At 34.5% G+C, this 20,944-nt stretch overlaps 7 protein-coding genes across 7 annotated transcripts; 4 read left to right on the top strand and 3 right to left on the bottom strand.

The window, feature by feature from the left end:
* Positions 1-517: 517 nt before the first annotated feature.
* Positions 518-1,870, top strand: HOS2 (histone deacetylase HOS2; the record flags this gene model as incomplete). Its single annotated transcript, XM_003686628.1, has 1 exon — positions 518-1,870. The coding sequence occupies one exon, from the start codon at positions 518-520 to the stop codon at positions 1,868-1,870; it is 1,353 nt and encodes a 450-aa protein (XP_003686676.1).
* Positions 1,871-2,276: 406 nt separating this feature from the next.
* TPHA0H00310 (uncharacterized protein) lies at positions 2,277-2,489 on the top strand (the record flags this gene model as incomplete). The annotated part of the gene is made up of 1 exon (XM_003686627.1): positions 2,277-2,489. One exon carries the CDS (start codon positions 2,277-2,279, stop codon positions 2,487-2,489), a length of 213 nt encoding a protein of 70 aa, XP_003686675.1.
* A 171-nt stretch (positions 2,490-2,660) lies between these two features.
* Positions 2,661-10,757, bottom strand: GCN1 (Gcn1p; the record flags this gene model as incomplete). Its single annotated transcript, XM_003686626.1, has 1 exon — positions 2,661-10,757. The coding sequence occupies one exon, from the start codon at positions 10,755-10,757 to the stop codon at positions 2,661-2,663; it is 8,097 nt and encodes a 2,698-aa protein (XP_003686674.1).
* Positions 10,758-11,820: 1,063 nt separating this feature from the next.
* Positions 11,821-16,260, bottom strand: TPHA0H00290 (uncharacterized protein; the record flags this gene model as incomplete). Its single annotated transcript, XM_003686625.1, has 1 exon — positions 11,821-16,260. One exon carries the CDS (start codon positions 16,258-16,260, stop codon positions 11,821-11,823), a length of 4,440 nt encoding a protein of 1,479 aa, XP_003686673.1.
* A 1,311-nt stretch (positions 16,261-17,571) lies between these two features.
* GLC7 (type 1 serine/threonine-protein phosphatase catalytic subunit GLC7) lies at positions 17,572-18,510 on the top strand (the record flags this gene model as incomplete). Its single annotated transcript, XM_003686624.1, has 1 exon — positions 17,572-18,510. The coding sequence occupies one exon, from the start codon at positions 17,572-17,574 to the stop codon at positions 18,508-18,510; it is 939 nt and encodes a 312-aa protein (XP_003686672.1).
* Positions 18,511-19,131: 621 nt separating this feature from the next.
* TPHA0H00270 (emp24/gp25L/p24 family protein) lies at positions 19,132-19,734 on the top strand (the record flags this gene model as incomplete). The annotated part of the gene is made up of 1 exon (XM_003686623.1): positions 19,132-19,734. The coding sequence occupies one exon, from the start codon at positions 19,132-19,134 to the stop codon at positions 19,732-19,734; it is 603 nt and encodes a 200-aa protein (XP_003686671.1).
* Positions 19,735-19,984: 250 nt separating this feature from the next.
* On the bottom strand, positions 19,985-20,524 carry TPHA0H00260 (Mg-dependent acid phosphatase; the record flags this gene model as incomplete). The annotated part of the gene is made up of 1 exon (XM_003686622.1): positions 19,985-20,524. The coding sequence occupies one exon, from the start codon at positions 20,522-20,524 to the stop codon at positions 19,985-19,987; it is 540 nt and encodes a 179-aa protein (XP_003686670.1).
* Between the last annotated feature and the right edge of the window lie 420 nt (positions 20,525-20,944).

Genomic DNA, 20,944 nt, shown 5'->3' with positions numbered 1-20,944 from the left:
ATAGAGATATCTAAAATTGCACGTCGTAAGACATGGCTGAGGAACGTCGCCCTCTACAAACTACAAATCCGAGAGTTCCCTACAAGAGTCTCTCGGCAATTGCTCACATCGTAACACACTGGACAGCATCTTATCATCAATTCACAGTCTCTTTTCGATTCTCTTAAACTTAAACCATTCTTATAACGTCTCTTGTTCACCTCTGTCACCAATCGATTTGAGATTTGTTTTAAAAGAACCAAGCCCTACGAACCCTACTGACAATCACATGATATACACGTGATGCGTAATTAAACCCTAATTCGTATAGAACGATATTTCATTTTTCAGTGATAAATTGATTTGAAACCGTTTTTAAAAGGTCCATTATGTATAAATGACTGTACTTCTGATGGGTTTGTACTCAATGCTTGCACTGGAATCGGTTATCGAGCAGTGCACTAGGAGGTGTAATTCGTGGTTCTGGGTCTGTGCTAATTGATTTTTCTGTTTTTAGTGGACTGAGAGAGAGAGAGAGATGAGTTCCAGCACTTTCTCATATGATATAAAGACCAAAGACTCGCAGCCAATGTTCGAGTTTGGCTCGACGTATTCGCCAAGAGTATCTTATCACTATAATCCAAAGGTGTCGAATTATCACTATGGTGTTAAACATCCTATGAAACCATTTAGGTTTATGTTGACGGATCATTTGGTCTCGTCTTATGGGTTGCATAATATTATGGACTTATATGAAACTAGAGAAGCAACTAAAGAGGAATTGTTGCAGTTCCATTCGGAGGATTATGTTGAGTTTCTTTCGAAGGTGTCTCCAGATAATATAAGCAAGATGCCAAGGGGAACATTCGATAAGTATAATATTGGTGACGATTGTCCAATCTTTCAAAATATATACGAGTATTGTAAGCTATATGCAGGCGCATCGCTGGATGCATCCAGGAAATTGATTAATGATCAGTCAGATATCGCAATTAATTGGTCAGGGGGTCTGCATCACGCTAAGAAAAGTAATCCATCGGGGTTCTGCTACGTGAACGATATTGTTCTCGCGACTTTGAACTTATTAAGATACCATCCAAGAGTTCTATATATAGATATTGATTTGCATCATGGTGATGGTGTACAAGAAGCATTTTACACAACGGATAGAGTCTTTACAGTCTCTTTTCATAAATATAATGGTGAATTTTTCCCAGGTACAGGTAATTATGATGAAATAGGTTGCGCAGAGGGAAAACATTTTGCGATGAATGTGCCATTGAATGATGGTATCGATGACGATTCTTACATAAATCTTTTCAAATCTGTCATGGAACCAATCATTACTTCATTCAAACCAACGGCTATTATCCAACAATGTGGTGCAGATTCCTTAGGACACGATAGATTAGGTTGCTTTAATTTGAATATTAAAGCGCATGGTGAGTGTGTTAAGTTTATTAGATCATTCGGTATTCCTATGGTTGTCGTAGGAGGCGGTGGTTACACCCCAAGAAATGTGTCAAGACTATACGCTTACGAAACGGGTATTCTGAATAACGTGCTACTTCAATCGGAGTTACCTGAAGACATGCCATTCCGTAACCAGTTTGGTCCAGATTATTCGCTTTATCCGGTTCTTGATGATCTATACGAAAACATGAATAGTAAAAAATATCTAGAAGACCTAAGAATACGGTGCCTAGAACATATACGATACTTACAAGGTGCACCAAGTGTCCGAATGGATGCTGAACTTATTCCAACTCAGGACATAACAGGTCTTACCGTTGAAGAAGAAGAGATGATAAAGGAATTAAACCAAGACGATGAGCAACAAAGGCTAATGCAAATAGAAAAGGAAAACGCTAAGTTAGGAGAATTTATGTAAATTATTCGACATAAAACTAAACCAGAAATTATCGAGTTCAACGATATAGAACAGTCACGAACCTTGATAGTATAATAATCATATAGCAAGTTATTTAGTTTACTTCTATAATCATATCATATTGTAATATTAAAACGTTTATGAAACATTAAACAAACTTCTTTCAAGCAGTAACATATTTTTGCCTTGCGGGTTTCTTATAGATTTGAAATAATTTGAGTGATTGTAGAGCATCGATATTGTAAAAGTTAAAGCAAATAAAATTCGTTATAATCATTAAAGACTTGTATATTTATATATAAACAGATACAATATTCTTTGAATTGAAAATTTCTGCATCTATTATACTCAAGAGAACGACACATACCTATATATTCCTTATTAAATTGGCTATTAACAAGTGATAATGAGAACCACTCAAATTCTTAAAAGAATTACTCTTGGACTAGTTCTCTTATCATTTGTAAATTTGACTACCAAATTATTAGTGAGTAAGGTATTCCCAGCATTCTTGTTGTGGATGACCAGTTGTCCAAATAACGAATGTACAGAACTGCATTGGTGGCAAAAGTCGCCTACTTTAGAGAGAATTGTATGGAAATTAATTGATAATATTTGATTTTGACAATCCATCTCTTTCACGTTAACATATAATTGTTTTTATATTATATAAACTCATATAGACCAAATCAAAAATAATAAATAAATAAATATATATATTATTTTAGAATTTTTATATATATGTACAATTTAGAATGTGTAACAGTATTTAAGAATAATTGAAAGAAATTTATAAATCGTTATTCAATTCAACACCACCAACAGCCCATATCTCGGTTTCATCTTCGTATCTATCACTGAACATGGTTTCGGCATCACCACCAGCAGCTATTCTTTCTCTTTCAACAGTAGCTAGTCTCTTACTGACTCTCTTAGTATAATCTCCAATGGATCTAAGTTGAATCGTGGTACCATTAGCATCGATCAAGTCAGCACCGGTAGCAGATACAGTAGTATACCAGGCATTGAATGTTTCCATATTTTCTTCCTCGACTAACTTAAAGACCGCTAGATATGCTTTTTCAGCTGCCAACTTGATTGGGATGACTGGGTCACGTAAACATGAGAAAACGGATTTCCCTAATTCTCCAAAATATGGAGCGACATAGTCATCATATTTGAACCTGGCAAGGGTTCTCGTAATAACCAAAGATAATCTTCTACAATCAGAAGAGTTACAATTTGGTTTTAGCATGTTTTTGCATAATTCGTCTATCAATAGTTTGATATTATCTTCTCCTAAAACGAAAGGAGTGGATGATTCGATTTTTGAAGTTGGAGATTTAGTTTCACCATTTAATAGCATGATTTTACCAGCAGCTTTCAGACCATTTTCACTGAAATAGACATTCGAAGAATTCATAGCGTCAACAATGAATTGTACAAACTCTATAACCAAACCGGTCTCAAAAATATGATTAGGAGCATCCTTTAAGAAAGAATTTAAAGTTAAAATACCAAATTTACCTGTTTCATTTTCAAAGGTGGAACTCAATACCTTCTCTTTTAGGATATTACGCGCTTCATCTGTTGACAAGATTTCAGACAAAGAACCAATCAGTTTTGCATAAGTTACAGCTAACTTTTCGTTACTGGATAATACCTCTTCTTCGATCAAGTCCATAATATTCTTTTTGGAAGTTTCGTTTAACTTGGAACTTGCTTTATCAACGACTTCCAGTAATGCCTTCAGCATAGCTGTCTTAACACCTTCATCATCTGTTTGTTTGGCACCAGTAACTAATTCGATGACCAAAGGATCAACTCTAGGTTGGTATTCGATTAAAGTACCCAAGGCTTTAGCTGCTCGCAAACGTAATGTCTCATTTGATGGGTCAGAAAGAGATTTAACAAAGGTTCTTTGTAGTTGAGGAATGAATGGTCTTAAAAATTGAGGAATTTTAGCAAATAAAATGTTCAATGCATATAAAATTGCAGCTTTGATGTCACTATTGAACCTCTCACCAACAACACGAATTAGCGGACCAGTTATAACACTAACAAATGGTTTCAAGTTTGCTGCAGGTGTCTTCGAGACAATGTCGGCAATAACTAAGGCAGAAGCTTCACGCTCATCATTGGAACCATACATTAAACCATGTAAAAATATTGGTAACACACAATTTGGACCTCTTGGCAAAGAAAATGCAGCCAAATCTTGACCTGGGGTACCAATCATCAGTAAGGCTTGTTTTGCAGGTTTTACTAACTTTTCTAGCATAGACTTTTGTTGCTTCTTCAATAAGGTAGTTAAGGTTTCATAGTTGCCCTTTACTACTCTTGGGTTTTTATCGTCCAATGATAAAATACAGTTAGAAACGATATCCGGAGTATAAACTTCATAATCTAAAACAGTATTTTCAAAGAAATATGGTAGACGTTCTAAAACGACAATTTTTTTAGCTTCTGTCTCACTCTTTAGCAAGGCCATAATTTGTTGTAATAATGGATGTAAACCATCTTCATCACTGACAGATATAAAGATTTTGTCCAAAGCAGATTGTAGTGCAAGGACTAAATCGCTAGAAGAATCACCAAGTTCAACTAAGTTATCAACTAGGGTGTTGATAATAGTTGATAATCTTCTATACAATGCAGTACCAGCAACTTCTGCCAAAGAACCCAGTGCCGAAGCTCTGAAGGCATCCATTGGGGAAGCCAATAATGTAGGAATCAAGACTGGGAAAATAACTTCAGACTTAGAGGACATGACCTCTTGTAAACCGGATAAAGCATATTTTGAGTATTCTTCTGATTTTAACATATGCAATAAGTATGGAATAACTTCGTCAACGGCAACATTTCCGACAACATCTTGATAGACGTCGAAAGTAGATGCTGCCGATTGTCTCACAGTATCACAGTTATCTGTCAAAGTCTTACGTAAAATCGTGACAATAGCATCTTGATATTGTTCCAAGGATTCTGGGGATGATGGCTCTATCAATGCAGTTAGGGCCACACAGACACCTTGTCTAGAATCTTCGGAAGCGGATTCATCTAATGAGTTTTCAAGAGTTGGTAACAATTGCGCCATGGCATTACCACCAACACGACGACTTAAGTCGCCCAAAGTATTTGCAGCAATATTTCTTAAAGATTTGGAACTGGAAGCTAAATTTGCTACTATCATATTTGTCAATACTGGTAAAATTTCTTTAACTGCACGTGGAGTGTTAGGAACAATAGCTTTCCAAATATCGACGGTACTAGCACGAACAACACCAGACGTATCATTTCTACAAACAAACAAAGCTGATAAGATTCTGTTACGACGATCTTCACCTAAAACATCAACCATCTTTTTAGAAACTTCACCGGAGTAATCTCCTTCATCTTCATCGAACTCATTCTTTGAGGAAATACCAGTGACTTGGAATAACAATTCACCAGTAAGTTGTACCGATGACAAACGAATACGCTCATTTTCATCAAACATACCAATTTCTAACTCTGGTAATAACAAATCAATAGCTTTTGTTGCATAGTTCTTGACAATTAGTTTACCAGCTTTTAATGCAGTATCTTGAATATTCTCGTCAGTGTCAGCTAAACCTGCTAAAATTGGCTGAATTATTTGATTAATGTAAGACGCAAATTGGGCACCAAAACACACTGGTAAAAATAATAGCATTGGCATAAAACCTTCTCTAACATAGGGACGGAAACTAGTGGCACCATCAATAATAGTTGGTAATAATTCTTCTAATTTACTAATACCAAGACCACTGATAACTTCCGAAAGCGCTTGCGCAGAACCAAGACGATCCCCTGATTTAGCTTCATCACTTAAGGTTCCCAATAAACGTGGAATCAAACCTGGGAATTGTTCTTCACCTAACCTTTCAACAAGAGCACCTAAGGCACGAGCTGCGGTCGCTCTTGTATTTGGAACAGGATCAACCATAGCGATTTCAACCTCATTGATTAATTGCTGTAGGTAAGGGATCAAATCCTTTGTATCAACTAAAATAGACATATTACCAACAATCTTACATGCCTTTCTCTTAGTGTTCGCTGATCTTTCATGCATACCACGATGGATGATATGAATGATCAATGCTAACGATGGGCCATCAATGTAATGGACAAATTGAGTTTGTATTAAGGCATCTAAGGCTTCATCAGTATACTTAGTTGGATCACCAATAGCCTTAAGTAAAGTAGGAACTAACTTTTGAATTTCTGGATTTCTAATAACTTCACCGAATCTCTTTAACGATTCATCTGCAGATTTACGAACTTCTTTATGTGAATCATTTAAAACAGCAACAATTTCTGGTACAATAATTGATAATGAGCTGGATAATTGAGCAGGATCCAAATAAGCCATATTACCTAATAATTCGACAGAACCTCTCTTTGTTCTCCAAGCCATGTCCTCTAGGTTAGAGACAGCTACAGGAATTAATTTTTTAACACCAAAACCGGTAGTATTAGCCATGATTGCTCTTGTAGCATCTGCGGTCGCATCACGAACTTCAGGGACAGAATCACCCAAATTCTTTAAAATAATTGGAAGAACTTCAATAACATATGGCTCAAAAAATTTACCCAAAATTTTCGATAAATACTCAAAGGAATAAGCAGTAGACTCGCGCTTGATTGGATCTTTTTTGTTTTCAGCTGCCTCAATTAAGTATCTAATGATATCAAACTCAGATAAAGCAGCAATACCATAACCTTTAACCAAACCAGCAATACCCCATGCAGAACCTTGACGAATAGCCTTAGGAAGAGAGGAATCTAAATTCTTCTCCATAAGTACATTAACATATTCTTTAACTTGACTTCTGAATAAAAACACTAAGGTTGATAAACATTCAGCTACAGCTTGTTGAACTTGTTTCGATGGTGTATCTAATGTATCTAGCAATTGTTTAACGATCGTATGTATTCTACCATCGGTAGATTCTAAATGTCTTGCTAAGGAACCATATGAAATGATAACATTTTCTTTAACAGAAGATTCTTTGGCATTTTGAATTGCTATTTCAAAAATTGGAATTAATTCTTCTACCTTCTCAGCACCGTGCATCGTAATTACTTCAATACTAGTCTCTTTCATTTCTTGACGAACTAAAGAATTTCGGTCACCCAGGGGACCATCATTAGCTAAGAATTCAATGACTTCAATAACTGTATTTCCATCTTCGGTTATTAAATTTGAAAATTCTTTCAAAGCTATAGCCGTAGTACTTCTTGCTTCCCATGGATCTTTACGTTCAGAGGCAGGTATCTCAACTAAACCAAACGCATCGATAATATCTTTCAATGGTTTTGCCTTTTCTTTGTAAAATTCCATTAGTTTTCTTAAACAATCCTCAAAAATACCTTTATCGTCTTTAGCATATAAATGACTTGCTGCTGTATAAGATTGGGCAGTAAACAATCGCAGACCACTGTCAGTTTGAGAGAAATAATTGAAATATCCATTCATCATTTCTTCAGTGATTTCAAATTTATTAAACTCCCAAATAAAATTAGCTAACTCACGGTTATTAGATTCAGAATCAAATCTACAAATAAATATCTCTGTAGAATATTTCATATAAGGTGCCAATTCATATTCATTGTCAATGGCTTCCAAAAGTGTTGAACGAACAAATGGATTAGCTGATAATAGAGACGATAATAGAAGCTCTAAATCCTCTGGTGTAGGAGAAACTGAAATGCTCTGAGATAATGCGTTTAGACACTCTCTAGCTAACTTAGCTTTTGATGCTAAAGATAGTAATGAGAATAGAACTTTCATTATTGGTACTCTTGGAATAGATGGATCTTCAAAAACTTCGGCATGGACACCAATAATTTCCATAGACAACATTAAATGTTCTTCCTCCGTCTCTTCTTCAACAAAATCGCTTCTTGAAACAGGCTTATCTGCATTCCTTACTGCAACCTTTTTACCTTCTTCTAATGAATGTGTTAATAACGGTAGCAAATAAGTTAAACTAGTAGCATCTAAAGGCATTTGATCGCAAACAAATTTTATCCTGAATAAGACCCTCGATAACAATTCATCTAGTTTTTCTTCTAAGTAATTTTCTGGAATATTTTGAACGTTACACACACGTAGAGTTGCTACACCAATAAATAATCTTATTAATCCAAACCTCTCACTAACGACATTAGATAGTGATAAAAATGCGTCAATTGCTCTTTGGCCAACTAGAAGATAAGAGTTTGCTTCTTGTGTTAATTCTAATAAACAAGAGACGGCAATAGGAAACCAAACATCACGTCCATTGTCAACTAAAGTGGCATCTTTGGATAGTTGATTGATAATTACAATACTACGGTTTAATGAGAATTTTATGTCATTGACGTTTTTCCTAATTTCTGATTCCTTAGCTATTTGTTCTTTGATTAGAGCTTGTTCTTCTTTTGTAAACTTCTTATTGGCTTTCTTTGCTTGTTCTTTCCTTATACTCATCTCCCATTGTAAGGTTTCGTAATCTTTGGTATTTTTATCAGCCAATTTCTTAGCCATATCTTTGTCTAATATATCTATAATCATTTCACCTTCTGTACCATTAGCAATGTGTATATCTTGATGTGTTAGTTTAGAAAGGGCTTCGGTCTGTAAGTCTGCGCTCAATTTTTCAGAAAGTGGTGGAACAATCGCAGTAGGGTTAACAAAAGCAGCATACGAAATTGCTTTCAAGGCACATGTCGCAAGGTTAGTATTCACTAGTTCTTTATTACCTAAAATATTGAAAACAGAATCGATAATCTCATTAGTATTTTCCATAATAATGTCAGAAGGGCTTAGTTTAGCATGTAATACCAATTCGGCCCAACCGTTCCTTAATCTGAATTGATCATATTGAGAAATTAATAAAGCCTTAATCAATAATGTTGAAGAAATAGCTTTATCCTCTAATTCAGATGAAATGATGTTAAAAAGTGGAGTCACGAATTTATAAGTTAAATGATCATCCTCCTCAATTTCTGATGTAATTAATCTTGCTTCCAGGGATTTTATAATAGATAATCCGACTAATCCAGGACATCTAATAAATAAGTCATGTGTTAGTTGCACTGCTAATAATCTTTCAACGGAGCTCAAAGCTGTTGTTAATGTAATCTGTAGAATAGCGTTGCCGATTGATAGTTTATCATCCAAGTTTTCAAAAATGTTATTAATTGACATTATAGTGTCTTCCAAATTGAGTTTATAAACTTGATTGATAAAAGTAAAACATCCTAAGATCGCACTTTGGTTATTCTTATTTGAATGCTCAAATGTATCTTTTATGAATTCCAGTAAAGGCTCAATAAAATTATTAATCATGTCGCTAGACATATTTTGGGAAGATAGCATAAATTCAATGAACCAAATTTTCTTCAAGTTAATTTTCTTTTCATTGAAACCAGTAGTTATTGTTTTATTGACAACGTCTACATTCTCATTCAATGAGAAATAGTGAGTGAAAAACGCACCTAATAAATATTTTAAGGCAGCTTCGTTTGATTCCTTGGAAATGTATGGTAATAATCCATTAACGATATTATCAGATGATGATTTTTCAAATGTTGGGACATTAATGAAGATCTTGGAGGCAACTATCTTGTAATCAGCATTTAAATTTGACTTAATATTCTTGAATAGTTCATTTATTAAGAAATGTAAATCGTCAGCATTATAATTGTCTTTAGAGATAGAATTTAGTAAACTTAAAATAGCTTCTAGTGCAACTAATCTGACTGTCTCTTTAGAACTTTTCAAAGATGAGAAACATTGAGTGATTAGTTTAGTGGACTTGTGGATGTTTAAAATATTTACTTTCTGTGAGTTGAGAGAGTTATACAATTCACGTAGTAAACTAAAACCCAATGCTGGAGCTCTCAAATTTATCTTTTCCAATGATGGAACTATGTATTTAATCACTAAGTCGTCAGTCATGAACTCATTGAAGAAAGATCGTAATGATACATCAACACAAAAATCACTTGGTACATTTTTACCTAAAATGACTTCTTTTCCAATAAAATCACAGAATTTTTCAACATAGTTTTCCTTTAAATTATTGAAAAGAACCGGTTTACTAATTTGTAATTGGACACAGGACTTAGTTATAGAACCTAATAAGAAAATGGTACCAGTGGAAGAAAGAGATAAGGAAGTATAATCTGAAATCAAAACTTCAAGCATTAATGATAATCTTTCACTTGCTATATCATTTGAAAATATTTTACTTTTGAAACATTCAGTTAAAGTTTTTGTTGTGCTTTGTAATGAGCAGTAACGAATTCTTCTTCTATGTTGATTTTGTTTTTCTTTACTTTTCTTGTTTGATGTCTCATGATTACTCAATGATAATTCGATACCATTGGTAACTGTAGTGTGAGCTTGAATTAATGCTTTGTAATTTTCATTAAACAAAGTACTGTCATTGGAGAAATAAATGATCTTGTAAAAAGCATTCACCCATTCTAATAAATTCAAGTAATCGACGGTAGCTTTGCTACCAATTTTTTTATGAGTATGTTCGTAAATAAATTTAATATAAACTGACAATAAATTAGATTGCAATTTAATTATTTTTTCAAAAATCTCAATAACTAAAGCTTTGGATTTGGAATCATTGTATATTGAATAAGTGTTCAATAAGGTAACTGAAATATCTTTCAATTGATCAATTTCGACATTTTTATCTTTTTCTTGAGTGTCAAGTAATTGTTTAATTTTCTTTAAAAATGGAATTCTATTATTCAATATAGAATCGTAACAGTATCTCTCAAGTTGAGAATACAACGTTTCCCAAGAAACAGCAAGGGACTTATCTTGTAATTCCGAGGAAGTAGGGGTATCTGAGGACATTGTATATAATTACAAAGGAATAATATGGATACAATGTTTTCTATCAATGTTCAGAATGTAAAAGTTTTTTCACTTTCTTTCACTTTATAACCTCTCGAGTACTTTGTTTTATGATATGTCTTAAAATATCTTACAAATAAGAATAATAACAAGATGTAAGTTTAACCAAGCAATATGTTAATTGAAACATTGAAACATTGAAACCTTCTAATAAATAAGTTACTTTGACATTACAATATTTCTTGATATCATTTGCATACACATTAAAAAATTTCAACAAATCTCAGTACTTTTAGCATACGCAACATCAAAAAAAATAAAAAAAATTGAAAACATTTTCAAAATGCTTTCATATCGATAACAACAACTTTTACAGGTAGGTCAACTGCTCTCTCTCTCTCTCTCTCTCGATACCGATTAATTGAATGTTTTGGACCATTGAATCGTTATTCATGATGTTTGCTTAAATTAATGATGAGTTTCTTTATTTGTACGTTAAGCATTTAGTTTTTCTAGACTTGAATGGGTTTAGTTATTGACTAAGGTCATCAACAAATCGCTTGAAACTTCCACCGTTGTCTTTTGAATTTGCTTATAAAGTAACTGTCTTGCCTATATACTTAGGGATACCATTCACTTTTCAAGTTATTTCGTTTGTGAAACATACACTTCTTTCAAGATTTTGCTTGAACCCAGAAGTCTTCTATGAATTGTAATAGTTATATTAAGATTCGTTTGAATTGTAGAGGTTAACATCGGCTCTTCCTGGGTGTTATATGTCTTTTTTCGATCTATATTTACAAATATCTTATATGTCAGGATAGCTGTAGTTTAGAGCTTGACATTTACGCCATCTTATGTTAATTGTTGTACTTGCTTATTGTAATTAAATAAAACAATCTGTTTTGAAGACGCTTCTTTTAGGGTTAAATGCCTTAGTGACTTAATTCATTAGATGAGAGTATATTATATAATTTACGTTAATAATATCATTTGGTATTAATTAATAAAAGTCTACTTAACATTGTACTTTAAGGCAACCAGTGGATTATATACTTATAGATCATTTATTCTTCGAAAAGAATGAGAACGGTGAAGTCACTGGCCTCTTTCTCGTATGTTTTTTCTCTGATGGTTTTAGGAATGGGTGCTTCTTAGCTTCATTGAATTTAGTGTCATTATCTTTTTCTTTTTGGGAATACAAGTTACTCATGGTGCTTCTGCTATTATCTTTCCGTGTATTCTTTGAAGTACTAAATTCAGACGAGTCTGGTTGTGTACTCCTTCGCATTCCATATTTATAGTCTTTTTTTAGTATGTAACCTGAATCCGAAGATTTGGTTTTTCTTGGATATTGTCTCCAACTTAGGGGATCTTCAAATACTTTCATTGTAGAATCAATTTGTTTTATTTCCTCGTCAATAGATTTACTGACCACATTCAAACGCTTAGATATATCTAGACAATCGACACAGCTTATCATCAATCTCAAGTCATTAACCAAAACCGCTTTCTTATAAATCTGAAAGATAAGAGAATCATCTGCCGGCACCGCATTATTACATATAAAATAGTCCAGTGAAAGTAAATGTGAGTTGTTATATTGCTTGGGCTGTTTTTTTATGTATTTGGATTCCATTGACGGTTTAGCATTATCGTTATGAATGGTTTCTAAATTTACTTCAGAGTGCGTTGTTTTCACTTGCAGAAGGGGGTCTAATTCATCTAAATCAGTCAACTTATTCTGCTGACTTACTATTTCTGACTCTTGATCATCATCAAGCAAGTCATCTATTTTTATATCGGGCTGGTTTTGTATATCTAATTCCAAATCAGAGAGAAAAGAATCAGTATCATCTAAATCTTCGAAGTCTATTTGAGAAAACTCGGAACTCAATGAAAATAACTGTTCATTCAGCTTCTGAGTTTCTTTATCACTAATTGATGCATCTGGGACTCGCTTCAAATATTTCGTTAACTGGTCTACATCGTCATTTGCTTTACTCTCGGATAAAATTGGGTCGTGACTCTGCTGATCAGAAATGTCAGCATTTTCCACATTATTTACATTTGATTCACTTGCAGTATCGAATGGTTCTCTGTTACATGATGATGTTCTTCTTGACGATAAATTGCTAGCTGTTTTCAAACTTGATCTCTCTTCCAGATCATTTTGATCATTTGAGCTTGTTGGATTTTGTACGCTTGATTGAGAATTTACAGACGACTCCAATTCTTCTTTGTGATTGTTGTTTTGGGACACAATTGATGATAACCTTCTGCTGATTTCATTGCTGTAAAACCCATCATCTAATTCTTCAGCTGACTCCAATATTTTTAAGATACTCTGGTATAACTTGTTATTTCTTAAGACATTACTAGATCTTTCGACATCTCTTTCACAATATTTGTTAACTACGTTTTCAAATGTAGATTTATAAAGATGGCATTGCCATTTCAAATTTGCCTTCTTCTCTATTAAAATAGTAAATAGTGCTTCCACAGTTAAAGAATATAATAATGGAACCTCGTAGAGTTTCGAAACCACAAGTAAGTCTAAAATAACTGTACGTACAGGACAATTAGCATTAACCCTTCCTGTGAAAAAAAATTCTGTAAATGATTCAACTGTAGCAGTAGACCAAGGCAGATATAACCCTCGTGGAGTGAAAAGTGGATCTAGATCTAAGGTATAATCTGTAGCATCACCTAAGCTACTTTCGGAGCTTGCGGAAGCACCGGAGCTCACAATAGACGAGGCAGACCCTATAGATCTGGACTGGTTGGTTCTAATGGAACTCCTTCTATCCATGAGGTTTGTTCTTGAGGAAAAAGTGTTCCTGCGAGAAGAATTATTGCCTGTTGATGAACTCATTGTATCAGAGTGATCAGCGAGACCAAATTGACCTGAAGAGATACATCGCGATCCTCTTGGAGAATAGTCCGCTACAATTTCTTTTAATCCATTAATCGAATGATTTGAAGATATTGAGCCTTGTTTAAACCAGTCACAAAAAGTTAGAGGTCCGGCGTCACTATTTAACTTTGGTAGGCTAGATTGAATAGAGGCCCGTGGTGGTACTGTTGGAACTGGCACCAATGGAATAGTTGGTGGTTCGGAAGCGTCAGGTAGTTTTACAGTTAATGAATCTACTAGATTGCACTCGTCGTTATTCTGGCCAGCATAACTAAAACCAGGGGTCCTCATGAAATTGGAAGTATTCTGGCTATTACTTGGTCTTCCTAATGACTTAACTTCAGGAGATAAATTACTATGGTTAGATAAGGAAGAAGCTGATCTTGACTTCATTTTACCGTTGTCATCGGAAAATACATGACCATTAATATAATTGTTTTCCACTTTTCCTTTATAACGGCTTGGGGAGCTTAATGAAAAAGCTCCCGTCAGAAACATACCTTCTGAACTCTTTAAAGGAGGATCTTTCTTTGTTATATTATCTTGAAATGGTACTCTGAATACCATCCCGTTAGTTTCCATTGTTTCAATATTTACAGGTTCCTCTATATTGGACTCTAGTTTATTTGAAAGAGACTGAATGGAATAATTGGATTTAAGCTTCATACTTCCATCAGACTTACAACTGTTAGTAATATCAACTGGGTTTGATTCAAAATTTTCTTCTGCAGCTCTGTTAGCTATTGGATTATTTTTATCAAGAGAGGTTATAGTCACGGCATTTGAATTTGAAGAATGAATCATTCCCTCATTATCATTAGAGTTAAACTTTTGATATTGCTTTGTAACACCAGAAATTCCTGTTGTCAGTAAAAAATCGAAATATCTGCCCCATCTTTTCCTTAATAATTCTGTTGGTGCTAAAATAGTGTCACCATCTTTTGAAATTAATTCGAAATCTGCTAGTGATCTTCCAAAGACGTCAAACATATCTTTTCCTAGTACCATTGCATAAACAGGGAAAACTGAATTATTTTTGACCGGAGTAGTATTGTAAATTGTATTTACATTCATTTCGACATCGCTACTCCTTGATTTTGTAATTGTATTTGCTCGGGATTTTTGACGAGGATGAAACCATTGATTAAAAGAATCATTATTTTCATTTAATGCGGGTTCGTTTAGTTCTATAGAAGCTGGAGATTCAATATACTGAACATATTTTGCGAATTGAGATGCTGGAATGGTTGACGCAATATGTTCTTTTTTATCTGGAATTTGTTTCCTATTGATGTTTAAATCGAAATATTTGTTTATTTCTTCGCCTTCTTGATATGTGTTATTAGTAGTTGTTTCATCATCATTCTCATTGATGGTTTTATTATCATCCATCAAGTTTTCTTTAACAATTGTATTATTTACAGGTTTGATTGTCTTTCTGTACAGCATACTTCTCTGTAAAAACGGTAAAGTCAACGTCAAGAGTACATTTAGATTTTTCTTAGTGTTTTGTTTCGCGTCATTATTCTTATTTATGTCGTCACGATGACGAGTTTTTTCAACGTCACTTTTACCACGTCCGAGGCAAACGATTTGAAAATGCGACGTCCACATAAAAATTTTTAGATAATCATGATCGTTCAAATTACAAGGGCAGTGTGTATTAATCTGCAGTAGACGATTTGTGACCAAATCCAGTGCAAGACAAATAAAACCATTTGTTATTTTATCATGCCCTGCTAATAAAAAACTATTTTTGTATATTGTGCCAGAAGTATTACCTGCAAGATGGATAGGTAAATTCACTGTCTCGACCAATTGTTCTGACACTTGTGCTTCTGTTTTACTGCAATGATCTAATCTTATTTTAAAAATACTTGAACTCTCACAATCGTAGAAACACAGCATATTTTCGAATATGACTGAATTTTCGGTGTTAACAAACAAACCGCCTGCCGAGGCAAAGCGCGCATCTATTGTTGCGAGTAAAATCGGTTTTTCCCATTTTTTTCTGGTTACATTGAAGATATCTATTTTGTTGCTACTGTTGTGGGTGTTGGCGTGTCGGTGAAGTTTACCTCCTACGATTAGAAGTTTTGAATCAAAAGCTTCTTCGCTGTCATTCAATGCTATTATTTTACAATCAAATTTTTTCTCAACAAAAGATGGTACATTGTGTTTTTTCCAAGAGACTTTGTTGGTAGCAGAAAACTGTAACTCCCATAGTTCGTTAGTGATTATATTTTCGTTTGTTGTTTGGTGTTTTGTTATTCCGCCGAAGAAAAAGAAAGACGACCCGCATCCGACAATTGAATGGCGGCACCTTGACCGAGGCGCGGCTGTTGCAGTGTCTATCTGGTCCAACACTCTCCACTTACGGCTGATTAGGTCAAGCATGTACATGTTGTTGTCGAAAAGCGCATCATCGTCACCGTCACCGTCATTGTCTTCGGCGGCTATTATACCTCCATGCATTATTATCGAAGACCTAAACAGGGTTGAAGCGGCACCTTTGCCCCCGCGACAACGCAGGACGCTGCTGTTCCGCACGCGATGGCATTCTGAGAGAGTCGGTTGTAGTAGCATAGCAAACTGTTCTGTGCATCTGCTAGTATCGGTTAGTAGCTGTTATAGTGCTGTCACGAATACGACAATGAAAACAAAACCACACGTACCTGAGAGTATTCCACAGTGCGCTAGTCGATGCGATGTGGTGTGTGTGTTTCAAACAGTAGTTCGGGGATCAGAGAGTGCAGGAAATAATTTTTGTTTTAAAAAACCTGTGCTTTATATATTAATGAGAAAATGATTTGCATGATTTGCCTTACTCCCAGAGGGAGAAATTCCAGAAAATAAGGGTAGACGAAAAAGAAATGGGGTATGCCACACGCACAGCACGCACAGTGGCAATTTTACAAAATGCATATTAGCCGCCGGCCACAAAACCACACACACACAAGAGCAAGAGAGACGATTGACAGGGGGCGGGTGACCCTGCCGCATGACACAAAAACAAAAAAACGACGGCGGCAAACACACACACTCACACGATCGCGTCTGACGAACGCGTACCCGGCCCCCAACACAGCACGCTCCGCATAAACAACAAAAATCGCTCGTTTTTGCCCTCGCTTGTCTTTTTTCGCCACCGGACCGGGGTGTCCCCCAGGGGGAGGGGTGTGCCCCCCGCGGCCACGCAGACGTTACCCCGCCCTCCCCGTCCAAGAAAAAATTTTGCGCCGGGCCCGCACGCCCGCCCGCCCGCAAGATCATCCGTCTCCCACACACTATGCAGAAACGCACTCGCGCACCGTCGCGCATCCACATACAAATAAACACATCCCATATATATATACAGATATGGGATGTCGATATTTAAAAACTGCTATATTTTGTTTTCTTTTGTAGGTCTTGTTCTGTCGTTTTGATTAATTAATTTTCTTTTTTTATTTTTTGATTGGTTATATATGGCATATATATATATATATATGTGCACATTGTAATTGTTTTAGAAAGTTTACTTGTAATACTTAGTTGCAAAGGCTTGGTTTTTCATTTTCTGGTGGTAGCAAGTGATAGTTGTTTGATCGATAATACTTTGTAAACAATATATACATAAGTGTGTATATATATTGTGTTGTGTGTGTGTGCTATTTTTTGTTTCATTGAGAATACTCTTCCTTAATTTTTCTTTACTTAATTTAGAATCTTTTGAGTTTGAAGTGTTAGAGAAAGTGAGCTGGTGTTGATTTTGTATTCGTTTTAGGAATTGTATACTGACTAAGATTTTCTTCTGTGCTCTCGCCGTGGCCGTCCCCTCCCCCCCCCATTCTGATATTTGGATACAAGAGAATAGAATAACAAGGCTATCGAGTAATATATTAATACAGTCATAAAATGGATAACCAGACAGTTGATGTGGACAATATCATTGATCGTTTGTTAGAGGTTAGAGGTTCGAAGCCTGGACAACAGGTTGATTTGCAGGAACATGAGATCCGGTTTCTTTGTTCAAAGGCTAGATCTATATTTATCAAACAGCCAATTTTGCTGGAGCTGGAGGCGCCTATTAAGATTTGTGGTGATATTCACGGTCAATACTATGACTTGCTGCGTTTGTTCGAATACGGTGGGTTTCCTCCTGAGTCCAATTACTTGTTTTTAGGTGATTATGTCGATCGTGGTAAACAATCGTTGGAGACCATTTGTTTGTTGTTAGCTTATAAAATTAAATATCCGGAAAATTTTTTCATTTTAAGAGGCAATCACGAATGTGCTTCTATTAACAGAATATATGGGTTTTATGATGAATGTAAAAGACGTTACAATATTAAACTATGGAAAACGTTCACAGATTGTTTCAATTGTCTTCCAATTGCTGCAATTATTGACGAAAAAATTTTTTGTATGCATGGTGGTTTGTCTCCAGATTTGAACAGTATGGAGCAGATTAGAAGAGTCATGAGACCAACTGATATTCCAGACGTTGGTTTATTATGTGATTTGTTATGGAGTGATCCTGATAAAGATATAGTAGGCTGGAGTGAAAACGATAGAGGTGTTTCTTTCACTTTTGGTCCAGATGTAGTAAATAGATTTTTACAAAAGCAGGATATGGAATTGATTTGTAGAGCTCATCAAGTCGTCGAAGATGGTTATGAATTCTTCAGCAAAAGACAATTAGTGACACTATTTAGTGCCCCAAATTACTGTGGTGAATTCGATAATGCAGGTGCAATGATGAGTGTTGATGAAAGTTTATTGTGTTCTTTCCAAATCTTGAAGCCTGCTCAGAAGAGTCTGCCAAGACAACAACAAGGAAGAAAAAAGAAATGAGATTTTGAATCGAGATAAAAGATATAAAAATAATCATAAATATATATATGTATATTATACTCAATCATTACATATTATTACGTTAAATTCTATTAATTAAAATCAAATAAATGAATTATTAAAATATTATGAACCTAATGATTACAAATGATCATTAACTACAATAGTATTAGTAGTTACTATCTCACTACACACTATCAAGGGCAGTTCTTTTTTCAAGATTTTGGATTCTTGACAACATATCAATATATTATTCAGCTTGGTTGTGCACACCTAGTTATCGAGAAACAATACCATAGCTTTTTAGCATTTCAAGATCTCATGACACTCATTCAGTGACATGAATTGCATTATGATCATTACTTCAGATGTCAAATATCAAACGATTTATCTTTAAATTTGGTATTCTATGTACTCTTTGATATCTGTTCAGTTTTTTTCATCTCTATTTTCTATGCGTAAAATAAATAAAATATACGAAAATATACACTTATATACATATATAAGTGTATATTATTTAAGATCAATTCTTAGTTTCAATGATTTTATGATTAAGTGGAACACTTATTTGACACCTATAGAGATAATTAGGAGTCTACCTTTTACAGAATTACAATCGAGATGTTGTTCAATCTTCTACAGTTGTTACTGTTGGTTATTTCGGTGACTGCACACAACGTTTTGCTTCCTGCATATGGTAAGAGATGTTTCATTGAAACGTTACATAAAGGTGATATTTTAGGTATCTCGTTTCAATTTGGTGATAGATTTCCAGAATCAAGTGCTCAGCTAACCGGCGATTTGATTATGTATGGTAGCACGAAAAATGAGATTCTGAAATCTGTTAGAGACGTGACTCACGGCGATGAATCCATCACTGCTATGAAATCTGGTACTTATGAATTCTGCTTCTCGAATGAAGCCAGTGGTATCACTACCAAAGATGTCACTTTTAATGTACACGGTACTAAATACGTTGATGCTGACGGTGATGACACTGATACTCTAGAAGGGTCAGTAAACGCTTTGATGAAATTAGTTCATGAAGTCAGAAATGAACAAGAATACTTGATTCTAAGAGAAAGGACACATAGAAACACTGCTGAATCGACAAACGAGAGAGTCAAATGGTGGTCAATCTTTCAATTGGTTTTTGTCATTTTTAATGCATTATTTCAAATCTTCTATTTAAAGAGATTTTTTGAAGTTACCTCAGTAGTTTAATAGTTGTAGTTATTTATATACGTAGATGAAATAAAATACAATCAAATATATAATTTATTTATTTACATCTTAAAGTCAAAAAAATTTATGATTTGTTTGGTAAAGAATTTATTGTGAAGTAATAGGGCCCTAATCGACACCTTTAAAAATAAATATTAATTGTATTATTTTTTAACTTAGAAATAATGCTCAAAACTTTTTAGAAATCCAATATTAATATTTATTATTGATACTAATTAAACTATATATATTATATTTTACCATTCAAGTAATCTTGGTATAATTTCCAGGTTGGACCAGTCTCCGTATTTCTAATATAAACGAACTTGATACCGTGGCGTTCCACATCTTTATTTCTACTCTCGTCATCAAATAAACATATTTTCAAGTTTTTAATATTATCATGATTATATATCTGTTTGACATTCTCGGTTATATGTCCCACTTTGCTTCTATCTCCCCATGCAGCAGCATCAAAAAAATCATACATAGATTGGACTTTGCCATCATATTCAATCCTAAACCCTTTCAAAAGCTCTTGAGCTATTTCTGGTGCCCATGTCCTTGATGCCGCAACAATCTTAACGCCATTATCTTTCAAATCTCTGAACAATAAAGGTATGTCCTTAAAAAATTTTACTGAATAGCCCATGCTATCGATTAGCTCATATACTTCACCATTGGGATTTTCCACAGGTTTAAATGGTGGATATAAATGTGTGTCACAGTAACAAGGCCATACCGTGTAATCGAGATCGAAAGCAGCCACATCAGGATATACAACAGTCATTTTTTTAACTTATATATTCTCGCCTGTTAGATCTAAGTAATAGCTTCTTTATTAGCAACGGGACGGTTCTGTTTAGTTTTAATTTCCTCTTAGAAGATCTGGACACGATTAAGTCATATCCTGATCTTCCACCACCCTTTTATTCTAATGTAAGTGTTCTGTTATTATCAAAATATCAGCATTACTTTTAGAATTTGATATTTTTCGATCGATGATATAGGCATCTCATCGATGTGAAAAGACTGAAAAACTAAGATCTTGAATATGAAAAAAATAATATAAAAAAGTAAAAGTGGGTATAAGGATATGCATAATCACTACTGTTAAGCTTTTAGTTTGGTTACCATGTTTGGCCACATTAGAAAACTGGGAATTGCTTTGTGAACCTGCATGAAGTTTACAAACAAAAAGGCTATCCTG

The sequence above is a fragment of the Tetrapisispora phaffii genome, chromosome 8 (assembly GCF_000236905.1).
Source record: "Tetrapisispora phaffii CBS 4417 chromosome 8, complete genome".
Classification (NCBI taxonomy): Eukaryota; Fungi; Ascomycota; class Saccharomycetes; order Saccharomycetales; family Saccharomycetaceae; genus Tetrapisispora; species Tetrapisispora phaffii.
This window is presented reverse-complemented; position numbering and strand designations above follow the sequence as displayed.